At 45.9% G+C, this 17622-nt stretch overlaps 2 protein-coding genes across 4 annotated transcripts in view; both read left to right on the top strand.

Moving 5' to 3' along the window:
• LOC125166135 (BOLA class I histocompatibility antigen, alpha chain BL3-7-like) overlaps positions 1–3316 on the top strand; it is a 98743-nt gene extending 95427 nt beyond the window's left edge. For 2 of the 3 annotated variants that reach the window (XR_007152360.1, XR_007152359.1), the window contains exons 2-8: positions 260–529; positions 729–1004; positions 1607–1881; positions 1995–2102; positions 2544–2576; positions 2716–2763; positions 2893–3316. The gene's annotated coding sequence lies outside the window, so the exon portion shown is untranslated. Of the gene's footprint in view, positions 1–259; positions 530–728; positions 1005–1606; positions 1882–1994; positions 2103–2543; positions 2577–2675; positions 2764–2892 lie in introns of all 3 variants that reach the window. The other variant, XR_007152361.1, reaches the window with a different exon arrangement.
• LOC125166137 (DLA class I histocompatibility antigen, A9/A9 alpha chain-like) overlaps positions 1–3316 on the top strand; it is a 48679-nt gene extending 45363 nt beyond the window's left edge. Inside the window, exon 8 of the mRNA XM_047859870.1 lies at positions 2893–3316. Coding sequence (XP_047715826.1) covers positions 2893–2897 — 5 coding nt within the window. The 3' untranslated portion in view covers positions 2898–3316. The remainder of the gene's footprint in view (positions 1–2892) is intronic.
• Positions 3317–17622: the final 14306 nt, after the last annotated feature.

Below are 17622 nucleotides of genomic sequence, written 5' to 3'. Positions count from 1 at the left end.
TGTGAGGGGCAGGAGGGAGAAGACCGCCCGGCGGGGACGAGGAACCTCCGGGGGAGGCGACTGTCCTTCGCCCCGACCCCAGACCCCCACCCGCCTCCCGCCCTGCCCTGGCCTGCCCTCTCCCACCCCTCCCGGACTCCGCCCTGCTCTCCCCTACTCTGGTCCCCCTCGCCCTGCCCTCCCTGTCGCCTCCCCCTGGGACCCGGGCCCCGCGCGGGGAGGAGGGTCGGGCGGGGTCTCAGCCCCTCCGCGCCCGCAGGCTCCCACTCCCTGAGGTATTTCTCCACCGCGGTGTCCCGGCCCGGCCGCGGGGAGCCCCGCTTCATCGCCGTGGGCTACGTGGACGACACGCAGTTCGTGCGGTTCGACAGCGACGCCCCGAATCCGAGGATGGAGCCGCGGGCGACGTGGATGGAGCAGGAGGAGCCCGAGTATTGGGACGAGCAGACGCGGAACGTGAAGGACAACGCACAGCTTTTTCGAGTGAACCTGCAGACTGCGCTCCGCTACTACAACCAGAGCGGTTCCGGTGAGCACCACGGGCCCGGGTCCAGGGCACGACCCCCATCCCCACGGACGGGCCGGGGTCGCCCCGAGTCTCTGGGTCAGAGCGCAACCCCGAGGCCGCATGACCCCAGTACCACGACCCTGGAAGAGCCCGAGGGAGCTTTTAGGCGGGTTTACTTTTGGTTTCACCTTAATCACTGGTGCTCTGGGGGCGGGGGCAGGGTCGCACACCTTCCAGGATATGTTTGGCTGTGACGTGGGACCGGACGGCCGCTTCCTCCGCGGATACAGACAATGGGCCTACGACGGCAAGGATTACATCGCCCTGAACGAGGACCTGCGCTCCTGGACCGCGGCGGACACCGCGGCGCAGATTACACGCCGCAAGTGGGAGGATGCTGGTGTGGCGGAGCACTACAGGAACGACCTGAAGGGCATGTGCGTGGAGTGGCTCCTCAAGTACCTGGAAAACGGGAAGGAGACACTGAGGCGCACAGGTACTGAGGCCGCGGGGCCTCCTCGATCTCCACTCCACTAGGGTGGCTGCCCACGAGGAAGGGAAAATGAACTCAGTGTCAGGACAGCGCCCCTCCCACGGATGGGAAGAGGGAGATCCGCCTCGAAGTTCATATTCCTACTAGAGGCTGACTCCCCTAGAGCGTGCTTTTCTCTAAAACAGACAAGAATCCAGTCTCTCCCTAGGATGCAGGTTGAGACCATCCCAGAAATAACCCATCAGCAGTTCCCTTTGACCCTGGCAGCCACCTTGTGAACTCTGACCTTCCCTCTCAAGGCCTTGATCTCCCTGAAACATCTTTGGAGATCTGACTCCGGGTTTTCTGAGTCATTCACCCTCCACCACACTCAGGACCACAGTGTGTTTCCCCCTTAGACCAGTAGCTTCCTACCTGGGCTTCTCTCCCTGATTCCAGAACTTAACAAGTATCAGGAGACCCCAAAGGCTAGACTGGAGTCTGGGTTTTGTGCTTCTTCCATCCAAACCAGTGGTCCTGTCCACCTCAGGATGGTCACGTGGATGCAGTTTCAGGGGCCCATAAAGCTAAACCACAGTGTGGATTCTCTGTTTCTTCTTCCTCAGAATCTCCCCAAACACGGGTGTCCCGCCACCCCATCTCTGACCGTGAGGTGACCCTGAGGTGCTGGGCCCTGGGCTTCTACCCTGCGGAGATCACCCTGACCTGGCAGCGTGATGGGCAGGACCACACCCAGGACGCAGAGCTTGTGGACACCAGACCTGCGGGAGATGGAACCTTCCAGAAGTGGGCGGCTGTGGTGGTGCCTTCTGGAGAGGAGCAGAGATACACGTGCCATGTGCAGCACAAGGGGCTGCCCAAGACCATCACCGTTGATGGGGTAAGGAGGGTTGGGGTAGAGCTCCGTGTCAGGGAAAGCAGGGCCCTTCTGGAAATTTCAGAGTCAGGACTGAAGCCAGAGGTCTGGGCCCCTCACCTTCCTTCCCTTTCCAGAGCCATCCTCTCTGCCCTCCATCCCCATCCTGGGCATCATTGCTGGTGTGGCTGTCCTTGTGGTCACTGTGGTGGTTGGAGCTGTGATCTGGAGGAAGAAGTGCTCAGGTAGGAACAGAGTGGGGGGATGTGAGTTCTCTTGTCCCACTGGGGGTTTTCTTAGGTAGCACATTGTCCTGCCTGGTTCCTGGGAATTTCCATCCACACACATGGACCTGCCCACTCTGGAACTATTACTAACATTCAATCTGTAGCAAAGCACTTGTGAAAATGAAGAACATATTTTTCACATGGTAATTCTGGTGATGGGGACCTGATTCCTAGAAGTGACAGGACAGAGAGGAGGTCCCTGCTCAGGACAGACCTCCAGCAAGTCAGGTTCTCCTGTGACCCCCCCCCCCTACACACCTCTTTCTTCATGTATCCAATCTTGTCCTGTGTCTTCAGTCAGAAATCTGGAAACTTCATGGTGACCCAGGATTAGGAGGTTCCTCTAGGATCACATGGCCCAGCTGTCCCCAGTGTCTAACGTGGTATTTTCTTCCACAGGAGGAAAAGGACCAAGCTACTCTTATGCTGCACGTAAGTATGGAGGGGGTGATCCCTGAAACCTGGGATAGTGTAAAGAGGACCCCATGGGGAGCTCACTGCCCCCACCCATAGCTGTTCCTTTAATCTCAGCTCCTGTGGCTCTGATCATGTCCTGTTTGTTCTACCCCAGGCGATGACAGTACCCAGGGCTCTGATTTGTCTCTAATGGCTCCTAAAGGTAAGACTCTGGAGGGCCTGAAGTGGGGAGGGGTGGGGGCATTAGGGACATGTTGACATGTGGGGGGCTGTTGAGAATGTGGCACTTATGTGACTGATCTAAATCTGTTCATGATTAATTTTTTCACAGTGTGAGACCCGCTGCCCCTCAGGGACTGTGCAATACGGGATCTGTTCACACTCCCTCTTGGTGACATCGAGATCCCCTGACTTTCTGCAGATGGTCTCAGAATGTGTCTGCGTTCCTATTAGCATATTGTGAGGACACAGGAGACTGGCCCCCCCCTGCCCACCATGACCCCTCCCCGTACTGATTCGTGTTCCCTTTCTGACCTGCTTTCCTGTTTCAGCAGAGTCAGTGCTGGACCATCTCCATCCCCATCTTTTTTTCATGTTGAACTGAGTACTGATGCCTTATTTCCCTACTGAAAATGAATATCCAGATATGAATCTGTGCTTGTAAATCTGGGTATGTGGGGATGATGAGGTAATAAAAGAGAAGATTTGTAAAGTTGCAAGATAAAATAAATGAAAGCCCTGAGAACCTCCCAGAACCCGTATGTTTCCTGTGCCATGTCTGTTGCAGGTGGGGACAGGTGAGGGCTAGAGGAGCCGAGCGTGGACGGGGCCTGTGTCCAGTAGGTGCTCAGTGCATAATTAGTGTGACATGCTCCCTCCTCAGCTGGGTCATGTCTCTGCTCCTTGTCCTTGTCCCTTCTGTGGAACCTTGTCTCACCAGGACCATGACCACAGGGACGTGGACGTTACCTGTCACCAGGACCTTGTGGAGCAAGAGCTTCCTGTGACTGGGCCAGCCCAGGCTCCATCCTGGGTCGTGACCTCAGGCCCATCTTTTGGGTGTTTTTTTTCCCTTGTTTCTGTGGAGCATCAGGCCTGTTCTTGCTCTTGGTGTCCGAGTTCCTGTCTCATTCTCCGCGGGTGACCCCAGTTGTTACAGCACCAGGAGTCCTTTGGGCTGTCGTTCCCACAGGCCTAGGTGGCTCCTGCACACAGGAGTCTCTGGGGTTTGGAGAGATGAATTTTCAGATTCATCCATCTCCTCCCTCTTGAGCTGTCTTCTGGATTATTCTTTAGATTCTGGAGGTCGAGAGGAATCTGGGAGTTTCTCATCCTTTTTCAACTTCAGTTAGTTTCTACCTTCCCTGTCTCTCTGCCCCCTCTCCCTGCCCTTAGTTCTAGTGATGCTGGTGCTGGCTCCCATCCACATTCATGGATTTATAACGCAGGGTCTAATGTAGATTTGTGTGGTTGGAGAAAGGACCCCATAGAGGCTGAGTATAGTGATTCTGAAGACAGGACTGTAACTGTGTGCTGTGCTGTGCTGTGCAGGGGAAATGCTGTGGGAAGGGGGAGCAGAGCAGAAAGAGGGAGGGGGAGCAGCCCTGGGGAAAGTAGAGGCGGCACTGATGGTGAGGTGGGGGCACTTTGTGCGGGAGCTGCCACGGACCGGCTGTGCCTGAGGCTCATCCAGAAGACAGAGGTCCTCTCCGCTGACTGATCATTCCACTGACAATGTCGTGTGCCACGTGCAGGACCCACTATTTTTTCATCTAGACACCTCAGTAAAGAAGAAGAGGCAAACGTGCTGTCTTGTGGAGAATATGTCCTAGGGATGAGGGACAGACCCTACTTGACCTTGGAGCAATGTGGGGACTGAGGGCAATGACCCCACTGAGCAGTCAGAAATCCAAGTATAACTTTTGACTCCCCTGAAACTTAAATATTACCACTAATAACATAGTGTTGATAAGAAGCCTTACGGAAAACAGGAACAGTCATTCAACACATGTTTTGTACATTACTTGGATATGTAACATGTATTCTTATAATAAATTAAGCTGGAGAAAATAGTAAGAAAACTTAATTGAAACTGAATTGACAGCACTTATTGTAGAAAAGTCCACATATCGGTGGATGTGCATAGTTCAAACCAGTGTAATTCAGAGTCAACTGTATATTGTATAAATGTGGTAAATAAGGGAAGTGTTTAAATTGGAAATTGGTAGGTGCTTTGAGGAAGGTGACCCAGAGAGTTACCTGTTCGGGGACAGGGAAGGTGGCTACACTACTACGGTGGTAAGTGTGAGCCTCCCTGGGAAGCTGACCTCAGGAGAGATGTGCAGGACAAAAGGAATTGTTGAAGAGCATGTCTCAGGGAGTTCTTTGCAGGCAGGGGAACCTCCAGGCACACGCACTAGGGCAGGAGTGTGTCCTTGTTCAAGGAAGGGTGAGAGGTCACTGTGGCTGGAGCAGAGAGCATGTGAAATGCGGTCAGATGTCTAGACTTTAGGATTAGAAGGGCTTTTGAGTTTTCTCTGAGTGACATGTGGAGCCACCGGATGGTTTAGATCAGATGGTCCACGTGGTACTACTTGTCTTAGCAGCATCTGTTTGCTGCTGTGCAGAATCAGGAGGTGAAGGGCGGGAGACCAGTAGGGAGACTGTAGGAAGCCAGTGCAGTCTCTAGGAGGGGGGATGTTGGATTTATGTTGGGGTTTCAGGAGAGAAAATAATAGGAAGTGACTGTGCTCTGGTGTGTGTGTGTGTGTGTGTGTGTGTGTGTGTGTGTTTATGTCCTGGATACATTTAAAGATGGACTTCACAGCATTTTCTAATGTATTAATTGTGGGTTGTGAAAAGGGGGAATCAAGGATGGCAACCGATACTTCAGACTGCAAGAAGAAAGGGGGGTTGTCTTCCAATGAAACAGGGAAGACTTTGGAAGTAGAACATTTGGGGAAGCTGCATCACAGGCACCCAGTTACGAGTGTGGAAACTGAGATTGTTAGAAATACAAGTGAGGTTGGCTGGTGGATACAGATCACAGGGTAGGAGAAATATCCAGGTTGGAAAAATAGATATGGAAGCTGACACCATATAAATGATGTTTAGAGCCTTCAGCATAAATGAGGTCACCAAGAGGATGATGGCCATAGAAGAGAAAGGAAGAGGACCAAACCCTGGACTCGTCAGCACTAAGCAAGCTGATCAGACACACCCAGAGCACACTGCACCGTTCTGCTTCTGCACCTAGAAGAAACACACTCCAGGGAGTCCCAGCCTTCAGTGTGCACTGGAATTTCCTGGACTTAGGAAGAGCTAGACAGTCTGGAGTAGAGCGTGATATTCTGGGTTTATAACAAGTTTGGTGCTGCTTCTGGTCTTCAGATCACACACTGAGCAGCAAGCACATAAAGCAGGATCCCACGTGGCTGTGCCTCAGCCTCTCCTGTGGGGCTTATTAAGTAGTGATTCCTGGGTCCACGCCCAACACTCTAACAGGTTACGTGGAGACAGGCCTGAGTGTTTTGTAACAAACCCACCAGCAATCCTGTGGTTCCACCAGATAGAGTTGCAGTGAAGTCACTGAGAGAGCCCTCATTGTGGGAAGGGGTCTTACATCCACATTTAAATGTTGTTGTTTTTTCTAGGAAGAAAAATTCAAGATCTGCTGGGAGATACATAGTTTCTCTCCCAGGGCAGATTGAGGAAGTGGTTTTCAGCTCAACATAAAATCTCTGAGATAACAAGAGTGTAGATCTTAAATGTTTGCACCACACAAAAGGAAATGGTAACTATGTGACACAGTGCAGGTCTTAACTAATGCTATGGTAAAATCATTTTGCAGCATAGACATGTATCAAAACAAGAGCATGTAGCCTTAAACTTACACAATGGTGTATGCCAGTTATATCTCAGTAAAGGTGGAAAAAAACGTCTGAAATCATGCTCTCTGAAGCTATTCCCTACATCGACTTCTGACTCTTTGGGATACATATGTACATTTACAGAGACTTGGATGAGAGACAATGTGGGGCTTTGTTCTATTTCAAGGAAAGTCACAGAACAGGCTTGAGTCTACACAAACAGGAACAGAATCCACAACGGACCCTAAGTGGAGGCTCACACATAGCCAGGGCCCTGCTCCTGGGTATAGATGCCACCCTCACAACAGAGTCCCCTGACATAGGACACTGGATCTGGAGGCTGAGACTGCTGTTGCTGCTGCCCCTTGCAACTAACTGCATGACACCACTGTCACTCAAACACCTGTGCCAAATGCCATGTAGTGCTGTCCAAGCCTATCTGTCACATATCCTGAGGCAGAGTCTGGCAGGTGGTCACGTGACTGTGAAGTTTCATGCCACGTCTAATGCAAGACTGTTTGGAAAAGTGGGTTCTCCTCTCCATGGTCTCTGCCCTCAGTCAAGATTTTTTTTAAAATTTTTTTTAATGTTTATTTATTTTTGAGACAGAGAGAGAGACAGAGCATGAATGGGGGAGGGTCAGAGAGAGGGAGACACAGAATCCGAAACGGGCTCCAGGCTCTGAACTGTCAGCACAGAGCCCGACGCGGGGCTTGAACTCACGGACCGCGAGATCATGACCTGAGCCGAAGTCGGCCGCTCAACCCACTGAGCCACCCAGGCTCTCCCCTCAGTCAAGATTTTTAAACGTGGAAATCTTTTTTTTTTTTTTTCAACGTTTATTTATTTTTGGGACAGAGAGAGACAGAGCATGAACGAGGGAGGGGCAGAGAGAGAGGGAGACACAGAATCGGAAACAGGCTCCAGGCTCTGAGCCCTCAGCCAGAGCCTGACGCGGGGCTCGAACTCCCGGACCGCGAGATCGTGACCTGGCTGAAGTCGGACGCTTAACCGACTGCGCCACCCAGGCGCCCCTAAACATGGAAATCTTTTATGTGGGAAGAGGGTACAAGTTCTGGGCATGGAAATTGGGGGCCAGGAATGGAAAAAGAATGACAAATTACAATATTTGGAGCAGTGATTTGAGACTACAACTTGGTATGATACACTGTAGGCACTCAGGTCAGATTGGAGGAAGGAGTGACTAAAAAATGGCATCTTTCAACTTTTCCCCTTGATAGTTATTATGGGATCCAGCTTTTGTCTACTCCAGTTGTACTCACAAGTAAGTGGAGTAGCACTGTCGGATGATGAAGTGATTGTTCAAAATGTCTTCTCCAGCCTTTGTCTCTTCCTAGGATTAAGTAACCCAGATCTGTAACACTTCAGATAATCCTCATACATACAGTAACACTTCATATTTCTTTGTACATGCCCGTATTTCTGGGCAGAGTGTCCAAAATTTACCAGGTTTTATGTGACCCTCACAAAAGTCTAAAAAATCATTCCAGGTTAAACACTGTGCTCCTCCATCTCTGGTCCACGAACAGCTAGTAATCAAAGTGTTTTTAGCAGATCCAATGACGATATACAGGCTTATTTTTGTCTTGATAGCCAGTCTGAGACAGGATAAGGTTTCACTTTCATTTCTGTCTCTGTTTGTGGGCTGATGCACGTTCACAGACCAGTGCTGGCTCACAGAAGACACAGATCACCACTGGTTTATGTAGACTTGTATTCTACCACCTGGTCTGGTGCTGGATAAATCGCAGAAATGAAACAATTGTGAATGGGGATCCTCTTCCAGTAACACAGTAGACTAAGTTTTAAGGCTGACTCTTCCCATAAAAACAACTAATCATGATTATATATATATATATATATATATATGTGTGTGTGTGTGTGTATTATATATACATATGTATATATTTTATATATATTTGGGTGATGTGTATATATATCACCCAAAAAAACAATCAAGAGAATAATAATCATTTAGTTCAAAATATAATAATGGGCAAAAAGCCAGGGATGATGGGTGCTTTGATACTTAAGGTGTATTTCTTTTTTTTTTTTTAATTTTTTTTCAACGTTTATTTATTTTTGGGACAGAGAGAGACAGAGCATGAACGGGGGAAGGGCAGAGAGAGAGGGAGACACAGAATCAGAAACAGACTCCAGGCTCTGAGCCATCAGCCCAGAGCCCGACGTGGGGCTCGAACTCACAGACCGCGAGATCGTGATCTGGCTGAAGTCAGACACTTAACCGACTGCGCCACCCAGGCACCCCTTAAGGTGTATTTCAAATCTAGAAAATCTTAGCTTGCCTTCTCAGGCTCATGAACTGAATAGACAGGAAATAATGCCCAGAGCTTATTCTATTTCATGAGAAACATCCCTCCCTGAAAATATGGGAACAAAAGATTCATAGATTCATGTCCTCAGGAAAGGGTGACACGAATCATATCAACTCTATCTTCAAGAACAAGAAGATATTATTCTAAGGAGGTTTTCTTGGAGCTAGCACAAAGTGAGCAAACAACTACTTCAAAGAATTTCCAATCACAGAAACACTTCTGTGATTTGTAGTCCAAATTTGCGTTTATTTGGGGCCAAAATACCTTCTAGTCATTAGTTTAGTGTATTATTGTTCTGGATTGATATTGACTCAAATTTATAAGAAAGAAACAGATTTCTCTAGACAAATCTACATTTAACCTGTGTGTCAAAAAATGTACACAAAGAATTGCCCAAAGAAAAAGAGAAACTCGTAGCACGAAATGTAAAGTACAAACAGGAATAGACTGTGATTGAGGAACTTTAGAGAGAATAGGTAAAAAGAAGGTGTTAAAATTTCAATATTGCATTCATAGGACATAAAATATAACATGACCAACATATGCTATAAATATATGTTATGTGAATAAATATTATGTATATGACATAAAGGAAAATTGCTAGTAAAGAGAGACAGCAACATTTTATAGTGATAAAAGGGTCAAACTATCAGAAGGATGAAACAATTCTGAATATATAATCACCTCAGCGCCAAATACACGAAAACAAAACAGACAGAAATTTAGAAACAGATAATACAACTGTAATAGTCAGAAACTGCAATATATTACTTTCCATAATGGATAGAACACCTATGCAGAGATCAGTAAACATAAAGAAGACTTGAGCCGTACTATAAACCAATAGTACAAATCTGACATTTATTGAACATTCCAGCCATCAACAGAATACACATTCTTTTCAAATGCATGTGGAGATTTCTTGAGGATAAATCATATATATTCCATTATATATGTGTGTGTGTGTGTGTGTGTGCGCGCGTGTGTGTGCGCGTGTGTGCATGTGCGTGTGTGTGTATACCACCTCTTTTTTTATCCATTCATCAGTAGATGGACATTTGGGCTCTCTCTATCATTTAGCTATTGTTGATAATACTGCTATAAACATTGGGGTGTTTTATGTACAAATACGTATTTTGTACCGTTTGCGTAAATGCCTGGTACTGCAATTGCTGGATCATAGAATGTTTCTATTATTAGTTTTCTCAGGAATCTCCACACTGTTCTCCAGAGTGGCTACACCAGTACATTCCCACCAACACTGCAAGAGGGTTCCCCTTTCTCCACATGCTCGCAGAAATCTGTCTTGATGACTACTTCTTTGTAACGTAGCTTGAAATCTGGAATCGTGTTGCGTCCAGTTTTTTGTTTTTCAGAGTTGCTTTGGCTATTCGGTTGGGTCTTTTGTGGTTCCATACAAATTTTAGGATTATTTGTCCTAGCTCTGTGAAAAATGCTGGTGGTATTTTGATAGGGATTGCATTAAATGTATAGATTGCTTTGGGGAGGATAGACATTTTAACAATGTTTGTTCTAATCCATGAGCATGGAATGCTTTTCTATTTCTTTGTGTCTTCTTCAATTTCTTTCATAAGTGTTCTATAGTTATCAGAGTCCAGAACTTTTTCGTCTTTAGTTAGGTTTATTCCTAGGTATCTTATTGTTTTTGGTGCAACCCCAAATAGGATTGATTCTTTGTTTCTATTTTTTCTACCTTGTTATTCATGTTTACAAATGCAGCAGATTTCTGTACATTGATTTGACAATCTGCTATTTTGCTGAATTCATGTGTTAGTTCTAGCAATTTTTTGGTGGAATCTTTCGAGTTTTCTACACACAGTACTATGTCTTCTGAGAAGAGTGAAAGTTTGAGTACTTCCTTGCCAATTTGGATGCCTTTTGTTTCATTTTGTTGTCTCATTGCTGAAGCTAAGACTTCCATAGTATGCTAATTTTCTGAGGAGTCTTTTGCCCAGACTCTCTCTCCCACTGTCCTCCTGCCATCACCAAGGGGAGTGCTGTGGCATGGTGCTCAGAGCTTTGTCCAGACTTGTCCTCTGTCTTGGCGCCCCTCCTTGTCCCTCCCCTCCAGTGCAGGCACCTGCCCTTGGCCCTCCTCCATCCTGGGCCAACACCCACACTGCCCTGTCCCCTCTCCTTCATCCCACCTTCACTCCTTTGTGGCCTCCACTCTCCCTGTGCGCAGCAATCCCAGTCTCCCTGTTCCCTCTGCACCCCTCCCCTATGGCCCCATGCCTGTTCACACCCCTTGCCCACATGCTGGGCCCTCACTAAACTCTCCTCTCTCAGGAGCTCCTCCCCTGGGCCCAGCCATCAGCACCCCCTCCTCCTGGCTCTTGGCTCAAGTCCCCTCCTCTCCTGTCAGCCTCTGATTCAAGTTTGTTCTGAAACCTTCAGTCCCCCCTTCCCAGACCCTCAGCACTAGTCTCCTCTGCTGGCTCTTGCCTTCCCCTCTCCCCCACCAACCAGAAAACGGCTCGAGGTCCCGCTGCCTTTATCCTTGGCCCTAACCCCATCCTTTGGTTCCATGATCTCAATGGGCCCCACTCCTGACATCTGGTCTCCAAACTGGCTGTCCAGCCACGTGGTCAGCACAAGGCTTTCCACACAGCCAGCCTTCTCCTAGCCTGCCCGTCCTGGTATGGAAGTCTCCCTCTAACCCTCCTTGGAGATATGACCTGCCCTCCTCCCAGAACCACCACCACCATGCAGGTCCTTCCCCAAGGTGTGCACCAGGGAGTGTCGAATCTATTTTCTCTTCTACTGCCCCGCCTTTCTTTTCTTTCTTCTTCTTCTTTTTTTTTTTTTTTTGGAAGAATTACTGAGGCACTTTATTACCATTTTCTTTTTTTTTAAATATGAAATTTATTGTCAAATTGGTTTCCATACAACACCCAGTGCTCATCCCAAAAGGTGCCCTCCTCAATACCCATCACCAACCCTCTTCTCCCTCCCACCCCCCCATCAACCCTCAGTTTGTTCTCAGTTTTTAAGAGTCTCTTATGCTTTGGCTGTCTCCCTCTCTAACCTCTTTTTTTTATCCCCTCCCCCATGGACTTCTGTTAAGTTTCTCAGGATCCACATAAGAGTGAAAACATATGGGACCTGTCTTTCTCTGTATGACTTATTTCACTTAGCATAACACTCTCCAGTTCCATTCATGTTGCTACAAAAGGGCTTATTTCATTCTTTCTCATTGCCACGTAGTATTCCATTGTGTATATAAACCACAACTTCTTTATCCATTCATCAGTTGATGGACATTTAGGCTCTTTCCATAATTTGGCTATTGTTGAAAGTGCTGCTATAAACATTAGGGTACAAGTGCCCCTATGCATCAGCACTCCTGTATCCCTTGGGTAAATTCCTAGCAGTGCTATTCCTGGGTCATAGGGTAGATCTATTTTTAAGTTTTTGAGGAACCTCCACACTGTTTTCCAGAGAGGCTGCACCAGTTTGCATTCCCACCAACAGTGCAAGAGGGTTCCCGTTTCTCCACATCCTCGCCAACATCTATAGTCTCCTGATTTGTTCATTTTAGCCACTCTGACTGATGTGAGGTGATATCTGAGTGTGGTTTTGATTTGTATTTCCCTGATGAGGAGCGACGTTGAGCATCTTTTCATGTGCCTGTTGGCCATCTGGATGTCTTCTTTAGAGAAGTGTCTATTCATGTTTTCTGCCCATTTATTCACTGGATTGTTTGTTTTTTGGGTGTGGAGTTTGGTGAATTCTTTATAGATTTTGGATACTAGCCCTTTGTCCAATATGTCATTTGCAAATATCTTTTCCCATTCCATTGGTTGCCTTTTAGTTTTGTTGACTGTTTCCTTTGCAGTGAAGAAGCTTTTTATCTTCATGAGGTCCCAATAGTTCATCCTTGCTTTTAATTCCCTTGCCTTTGGGGATGTATCAAGTAAGGAATTGCTGTGGCTGAGGTCAGAGAGGTTTTGTCCTGCTTTCTCCTCTAGGGTTTTGTTGGTTTCCTGTCTCACATTCAGGTCCTGTATCTGTTTTGAGTTTGTTTTTGTGAATGATGTAAGAAAGTGGTCTAGTTTCAACCTTCTGCATGTTGCTGTCCAGTTCTCCCAGCACCATTTGTTAAAGAGACTGTCTTTTTTCCATTGGATGTTCTTTCCTGCTTTGTCAAAGATGAGTTGCCCATACATTTGTGGGTCTAGTTCTGGGATTTCTATTCTATTCCATTGGTCTATGTGTCTGTTTTGGTGCCAATACCATGCTGTCTTGATGATGACAGCTTTGTAGTAGAGGCTAAAGTCTGGGATTGTGATGCCTCCTGCTTTGGTCTTTTTCTTCAAAATTACTTGGCTATTCGGGGTCTTTTGCGGTTCCATACAAATTTTAGGATTGCTTGTTCTACTTTTGAGAAGAATGCTGGTGCAATTTTGATTGGGATTGCATTGAATGTGTAGATAGCTTTGGATAGTATTGACATTTTGACAATATTTATTCTTCCAATCCATGAGCACGGAATGTTTTTCCATTTCTTTATATCTTCTTTAATTTCCTTCATAAGCTTTCTATAGTTTTCAGCATACAGATCTTTTACATCTTTGGTTAGATTTATTCCTAGGTATTTTATGCTTCTTAGTGCAATTCTGAATGGGATCAGTTTCTTTATTTGTCTTCCGTTGTTTCATTGTTAGTGTATAAGAATGCAACTGATTTCTGTACATTGATTTTCTATCCTGCGACTTTGCTGAATTTACGTATCAGTTCTAGCAGACTTTGGGTGGAGTCTATTGGGTTTTCCATGTATAATATCATGTCATCTGCAAAAAGTGAAATCTTGACTTCATCTAGGCCAATTTTGATGCTTTTGATTTCCTTTTGTTGTCTGATTGCTGATTCTAACACTACGTTAAACAACAGCAGTGAGAGTGGACATCCCTGTCGTGTTCCTGATCTCAGGGGGAAAGCTCTCAGTTTTTCCCCATTGAGGATGATATTAGCTGTGGGCTTTTCATGAATGGCTTTTATGATGTTTAAATATGTTCCTTCTATCCTGACTTTCTCGAGGGTTTTTATTAAGAAAGGATGCTGGGGGCGCCTGGGTGGCGCAGTCGGTTAAGCGTCCGACTTCAGCCAGGTCACGATCTCACGGTCTGTGAGTTCGAGCCCCGCATCAGGCTCTGGGCTGATGGCTCAGAGCCTGGAGCCTGTTTCCGATTCTGTGTCTCCCTCTCTCTCTGCCCCTCCCCCGTTCATGCTCTGTCTCCCTCTGTCCCAAAAATAAATAAAACGTTGAAAAAAAAAAAGAAAGGATGCTGAATTTTGTCAAATTCTTTTTCTGCATCGATTGACAGGATCATATGTTTCTATCTTTTCCTTTATTAATGTGATGTATCACATTGATTGATTGGCAAATGTTGAGCCAGCCCTGCAGCCCAGGAATGAATCCCACTTGATCATGGTGAATAATTCTTTTCATATGCTGTTGAATTCGATTTGCTAGTATCTTATTGAGAATTTTTGCATCCATATTCATCAGGGATATTGGCCTGTAGTTCTCTTTTTTTGCTGGGTCTCTGTCTGGTTTGGGAATCAAAGTAATGCTGGCTTCATAAAATGAGTCTGGAAGTTTTCCTTCCCTTTCTATTTTTTGGAACAGCTTGAGGAGGATAGGTATTCTCTGCTTTAAATGTTGGTAGAATTTCCCTGGAAGCCATCTGGTCCTGGACTCTTATTTGTTGGGAGATTTTTGATAAGTGATTCAATTTCTTTGCTGGTTAGGGGTCTGTTCAAGTTTTCTATTTCTTCCTGTTTGAGTTTTGGAAGTGTGTAAGTGCTTAGGAATTTGTCCATTTCTTCCGGATTGTCCAGTTTGTTGGCATGTAATTTTTCATAGTCTTCCCTGGTAATTGCTTGTATTTCTGCAGAATTGGTTGTAATCATTCCATTTTCAGTCATGATTTTATCTATTTGGGTCATCTCCCTTTTCTTTTTAGAAGCTTGGCTAGATGTTTATCAATTTTGTCTTCCCTGGTAATTGCTTGTATTTCTGCAGAATTGGTTGTAATCATTCCATTTTCAGTCATGAATTTATCTATTTGGGTCATCTCCCTTTTCTTTTTAGAAGCCTGGCTAGATGTTTATCAATTTTGTTTATTTTTTCAAAAAACCACTCTTGGTTTCATTGATCTGCTCTACAGTTTTTTTAGATTCTCTATTGTTTATTTCTGCTCTGATCTTTATTATTTCTCTTCTTCTGCTGGGTTTAGGCTGCCTTTGCTGTTCTGCTTCTATTTCCTTTAGGTGTGCTGTTAGATTTTGTATTTGGGATTTTCTTGTTTCTTGAGATAGGCCTGGATGGCAATGTATTTTCCTCTCAGGACTGCCTTCGCTGCGTCCCAAAGCGTTTGGATTGTTGTATTTTCATTTTCGTTTGGTTCCATATATTTTTAAATTTCTTCTCTAATTGCCTGGTTGACCCACTCATTCGTTAGTAGGGTGTTCTTTAACCTCCATGCTATTGGAGGTTTTCCAGACTTTTTCCTGGGGTTGATTTCAAGCTTCATAGCATTGTGGTCTGAAAGTATGCATGGTATGATCTCAATTCTTGTATACTTCTGAAGGGTTGTTTTGTGACCCAGTATGTGATCTATCTTGGAGAATGTTCCATGTGCACTTGAGAAGAAAGTATATTCTGTTGCTTTGGGATGCAGAGTTCTAAATATATCTGTCAAGTCCATCTGATCCAATGTATCATTCAGGGCCCTTGTTTCCTTATTGATCCTGCGTCTAGATGCTCTATTCATTGTTGTAAGTTGAGTATTAAAGTCCCTTGTAACTACCACATTCTTATCAATAAGGTTGCTTTTGTTTGTGATTGTTTTATATATTTGGGGGCTCCCATATTCGGCGCATAGACATTTATAATTGTTAGCTCTTCCAGATGGATAGACCCTGTAATTATTATATAATGCCCTTCTTTATCTCTTGTTACAACCTTTATTTTATTTTTTTTTTTCAATGTTTATTTATTTTTGGGATAGAGAGAGACAGAGCATGAACGGGGGAGGGGCAGAGAGAGAGGGAGACACAGAATCGGAAACAGGCTCCAGGCTCTGAGCCATCAGCCCAGAGCCCGACGCGGGGCTCGAACTCACGGACTGCGAGATCGTGACCTGGCTGAAGTCGGACGCTTAACCGACTGCGCCACCCAGGCGCCCCAACAGCCTTTATTTTAAAGTCTAGTTTGTCTGATATAAGTATGGCTACTCCAGCTTTCTTTTGAGTTCCAGTAGCATGATAGATAGTTCTCCATCCCCTCAGTTTCAATCTGAGGGTGTCCTCAGGTCTAAAATGTGTCTCTTGTAGACAGCAGATCGATGGGTCTTGCTTTTCTATCCATTCTGATACCCTATGTCTTTTGGTTGGAGCATTTAGTCCATTTACAGTCAGTGTTAGTATAGAAAGATATGGGTTTAGAGTCATTGTGATGTCCGTAGGTTTCATGCTTGTCGCGATGTCTCTGGTACTTTGTCTCACAGGATCCCCCTTAGGATCTCTTGTAGGGCTGGTTTAGTGGTGATGAATTCCTTCAGTTTTTGTTTGTTTGAGAAGACCTTCATCTCTTCTTCTATTTAAATGACAGACTTGGTGGATAAAGGATTCTCGGCTGCATATTTTTTCTGTTCATCACATTGAATATTTCCTGCCATTCCTTTCTGGCCTGCCAAGTTTCTGTAGATAGATCCATCACTAGTCTTATGGGTCTCCCTTTATATGTTACAGTGTGTTTATCCCTAGCTGCTTTCAGAATTTTGTCTTTTCCTTGTATTTTGCCAGTTTCACTATGATATGTCATGCAGATTATCGATTCAAGTTACGTCTGAAGAAAGTTCTTTGTGCTCTTGGATTTCAATGCCTTTTTCCTTTCCCAGATCAGGGAAGTTCTCAACTATGATTTCTTCAAGTACACCTTCAGCCCCTTTCTCTCTCTCTTCCTCTTTTGGAATTCCTAGTTACGGATATTGTTCCATTTGATTGTATTACTTAGTTCTCTAATTCTTCCCTCATACTCCTGGATTTTTTTGTCTCTCTTTTCTCAGCTTCCTATTTTTCCATAGTTTCATCTCCTAATTCACCTATTCTCTCCTCTGCCTCTTCAGTCCAAGCTGTGGTCACCTCCATTTTATTTTGCACCTCACTTATAGCATTTTTTAGCTCATGACTATTTTTTAGTTCCTTGTTCTCTGTAGCCATAGATTGTCTGCTGTCCTCTATCCTTTTTTCAACCCCAGCGATTAATTTTATGACTATTATTCTAAATTCTTGTTCCAATTTGTTGTTGAAATCGTTTTTGATCAATTCGTTAGCTGTCACTACTTCTTGGAGTTCCTTTTGAGGAGAATTCTTCTCTTTCGTCATTTTGGATAGTCCCTGGGGTGGTGCGGAACTGAAGGGCACTTCCCCTGTGCTGGTTGGAGTAACTTGTGTTGGTGGGTGGGGCCGCAGTCAGACCTGAGGTCTGCCTCCAGCCCACCTCTGGGGCCACAGTCAGACTGCTGTGTCCCTTATCTTCCCCTCTCCCAGGGTCAGGACTCACTGTGGAGTGGTGTGGCCCCTGTCTGGGCTACTTGCACACTGCCAGGCTTGTGGTGCTGCTTCCATGGGATCTGGCATATTAGCCGGGTGGATCTGCTGCAAGGTGTGCAGGGGCGGGAGGGTCAGGGTTAGCTCACTTTGCCATCAGTGGTCCCCTGTGGGAAGGGCCCCACAGCACCAGGAGGGAGGCAGGCCCGTGGGAGGGATGGATCCACAGAAGCACAGCGTTGGGTTTTGTGCGGT

This window comes from Prionailurus viverrinus, chromosome B2, assembly GCF_022837055.1.
Source record: "Prionailurus viverrinus isolate Anna chromosome B2, UM_Priviv_1.0, whole genome shotgun sequence".
Classification (NCBI taxonomy): domain Eukaryota; kingdom Metazoa; phylum Chordata; class Mammalia; order Carnivora; family Felidae; genus Prionailurus; species Prionailurus viverrinus.
This window is presented reverse-complemented; position numbering and strand designations above follow the sequence as displayed.